The sequence below is a fragment of the Bison bison genome, unplaced genomic scaffold, assembly GCF_000754665.1.
Source record: "Bison bison bison isolate TAMUID 2011002044 unplaced genomic scaffold, Bison_UMD1.0 scf7180017864390, whole genome shotgun sequence".
In the NCBI taxonomy this organism is placed as follows: Eukaryota; Metazoa; Chordata; class Mammalia; order Artiodactyla; family Bovidae; genus Bison; species Bison bison.
Genome location: NW_011494962.1, coordinates 5355244 through 5357929, shown reverse-complemented (window position 1 = coordinate 5357929; position 2686 = coordinate 5355244). Strand labels below are relative to the sequence as shown.

At 48.3% G+C, this 2686-nt stretch overlaps 1 protein-coding gene across 1 annotated transcript; it reads right to left on the bottom strand.

Annotated features, from left to right (window-relative positions):
- Positions 1-254: 254 nt before the first annotated feature.
- Positions 255-976, bottom strand: LOC105002191 (histone H2A.J). The gene has a single exon (XM_010858722.1). It carries the CDS (start codon positions 819-821, stop codon positions 432-434), a length of 390 nt encoding a protein of 129 aa, XP_010857024.1. The 5' UTR covers positions 822-976; the 3' UTR covers positions 255-431.
- Between the last annotated feature and the right edge of the window lie 1710 nt (positions 977-2686).

Genomic DNA, 2686 nt, shown 5'->3' with positions numbered 1-2686 from the left:
GCCCAGCCTCATCCGCACCCTCTGCTTCGCCTCTGCTTCCGGGCGAGCAGGGAGAGCCCCCGACTCTGCCCACCTTCACGCCAGTGGGTCCCTTCTGGTCTCCCTTTATCCGCCCGTAGCGCCTCGAGGGTGATTGCGGAACAAACCTGCCCAGAAAGTGGCTCAAGCCGACCCACCAGTACCTCTTCCAAAGGTCTCCCGGTCGCCCCTGGGTCTCCCGGCAGGGCCCCGCGACTACACAGCTCTCTCGACCAGACGATTTTCACCGACTTTATTGGGCCCGCGACCCAGTTGGTCTCCTCGCCGCCCACCTCCCCACTAGATGGCTCCGGCCCTCCATAACATCAAGCATATTCAAAAACACTGCGGGCGGGGCGGCTCTGGAGACAGCCCTTGCTGGGGAAGCCGGATCCCCTGTGGCAGCATCAGGGTCATTTGCTCTTCGTCTTCTGACTCTCCGTCTTCTTGGGCAGCAGCACGGCCTGGATGTTGGGCAGGACGCCGCCCTGAGCGATGGTCACTTTCCCCAGAAGCTTGTTTAGTTCTTCGTCGTTGCGGATGGCGAGCTGCAGGTGGCGAGGGATTATCCTGGTCTTCTTGTTGTCCCGCGCGGCGTTGCCAGCCAACTCCAGGATCTCCGCCGTCAGGTATTCCAACACCGCCGCCAGGTACACCGGCGCCCCGGCGCCCACTCGCTCCGCGTAGTTACCCTTGCGCAGCAGTCTGTGCACTCGGCCCACTGGGAACTGCAGGCCAGCGCGGGAGGACCTGGACTTGGCCTTTGCCCGCACTTTGCCGCCCTGCTTTCCGCGACCAGACATGTTTGTCTCTCGCTTACAACTCCAGCGAGAAGGAAAAACCCAGCGATCCGGTTCCTAGTACAAGAATGCAACGTACCACACCGGAACTGCCTCTACCAACACTTTGCTGACACTAGGCAGCGCCTTCCCATTGGGCTCCGCAACATCCTTGGCTCCAGTGACCAATGACAGGCAGGCTCTGCTCCCAATTAGCACGCTGGCAGAAGGACGGCCTTCTCCAACTCTCTCCAATCAAAAGAGCAAACTGCTAAGTCCTCATTTACATAACCGCTCATATGAATATCTAGGTGCGCTTGCTCCGCGGTTGGGGTTCTGTTGAATATATTGAGTTCGGTTGAATTTGGCAGATTCTGAGATTTCAACGTCCTCTTTCGCTCTCAGGAAAAGAATGTCTTAAGAATTAAGGAACCGAGGTAAGAAACAGAAAAATCAGGAAAGAGAGTTACCCCTTCTCCTTAGTTAATTTAGTCAACAAATACTAAGCACTCAAGCAAGAAATGCCTCTAGCAGTTCTGGTTGAGTATGCCTGAAATTTTTGACACATTACCTTTATTATTGACACTAAAAAAAAAATCCTTAAGCAAGAGATCTCTAACTTGAAAATATTCTAACCTTGATTTTTTAGTAAATACTAAAAAACAAACAAAACACACACACACACACACACACATACACACACACCTATTTTGCCATTACAAGAATCCTGATTCTTCCAAACTTTCTTTGGAATCAAGCATTAAAAGCATGCGGTACAATGTGACTATTTAGCACTCCCCACCCCAGCTCCAGTCATCCAGTGTTCTGAGGGTTCTTTTAATTCTGCTTTAACAACAAAAATAACAGTATCTTTTTTGTGCTATAGAGATGGATGAGGATAGATACATAATAAGCAAATATTTGCCATAAAGCTTTCTTACTGGAAAGGCTTATTCGTCAGGACTAGGTACAGGAAGCACAATTTACCAAAATATTCATTCCTCATGGTGTTACTGCTGCCTTTTTTCGTAGTATGAACCTTTTGGGGAAACAGTCCTGTCTCCTAGAGTGGTGACACTACTCAAAGTTCCGTTTTTCTCAAGGAATTTCTTAAATGAGAACCGTCTGATTTAAAGCCATGATCATGCTGCTGCTGCCAAGTCACTTCAGTCGTGTCCGACCCTGTGCGACCCCATAGACGACAGCCCACCAGGCTCCCCCATCCCTGGGATTCTCTAGGCAAGAATACTGGAATTTCACAAGAACTTAGAGTTTTAATGAAATAAGAATGTTACATTATTTTAACGAATCACAGAAATTGTCGTTTGAGAAGCAAAACCCCGTGCTTGGGCTGGGGGTGGGGGACGGAGGAAGCAGTAAAATCTACAAATTGTGCAGAAGAAGCTGCAAGAGAAAAGTCGGGGGTGGGGGCGGGGAGTAAGGGGTAAGGTTAGACTCTTTTTGAAAATTTAATTTTTTCTTCGCGGGGCCACAAAAGAGAAAAAGAACGATTGAAAGATTTCCTCTACCCCAACTGGTGACTTAAAAAGACCCACAGGTGTAAAGCAACTGCTTTGAAATTTAAAAGTAGTAAAGCATTCCCACTTCCTACTCAGTTTCAAATTAGTCTAAGAATAGTATTATAAAAGTGTGCATTTCGTTGGAAAACTATAAAATTAGAATTCCCGCGCTAGAGAGAGGCGGGGGCGGACAAGGTGGAGGAAAGAGACAAGGGAAACTCAGCGCTCACTGGATCTGGCCTACCGTTTTTTAAGTATGGAGAAACGGCAATATAATTTCTGTCTAGTCTTTCCTCAATTTCATGGCAAAAATAACAAGAAGTTTTCCCAAATAAGCAACCGAAAAATTTTGTAGGGAGGGGATTAAAA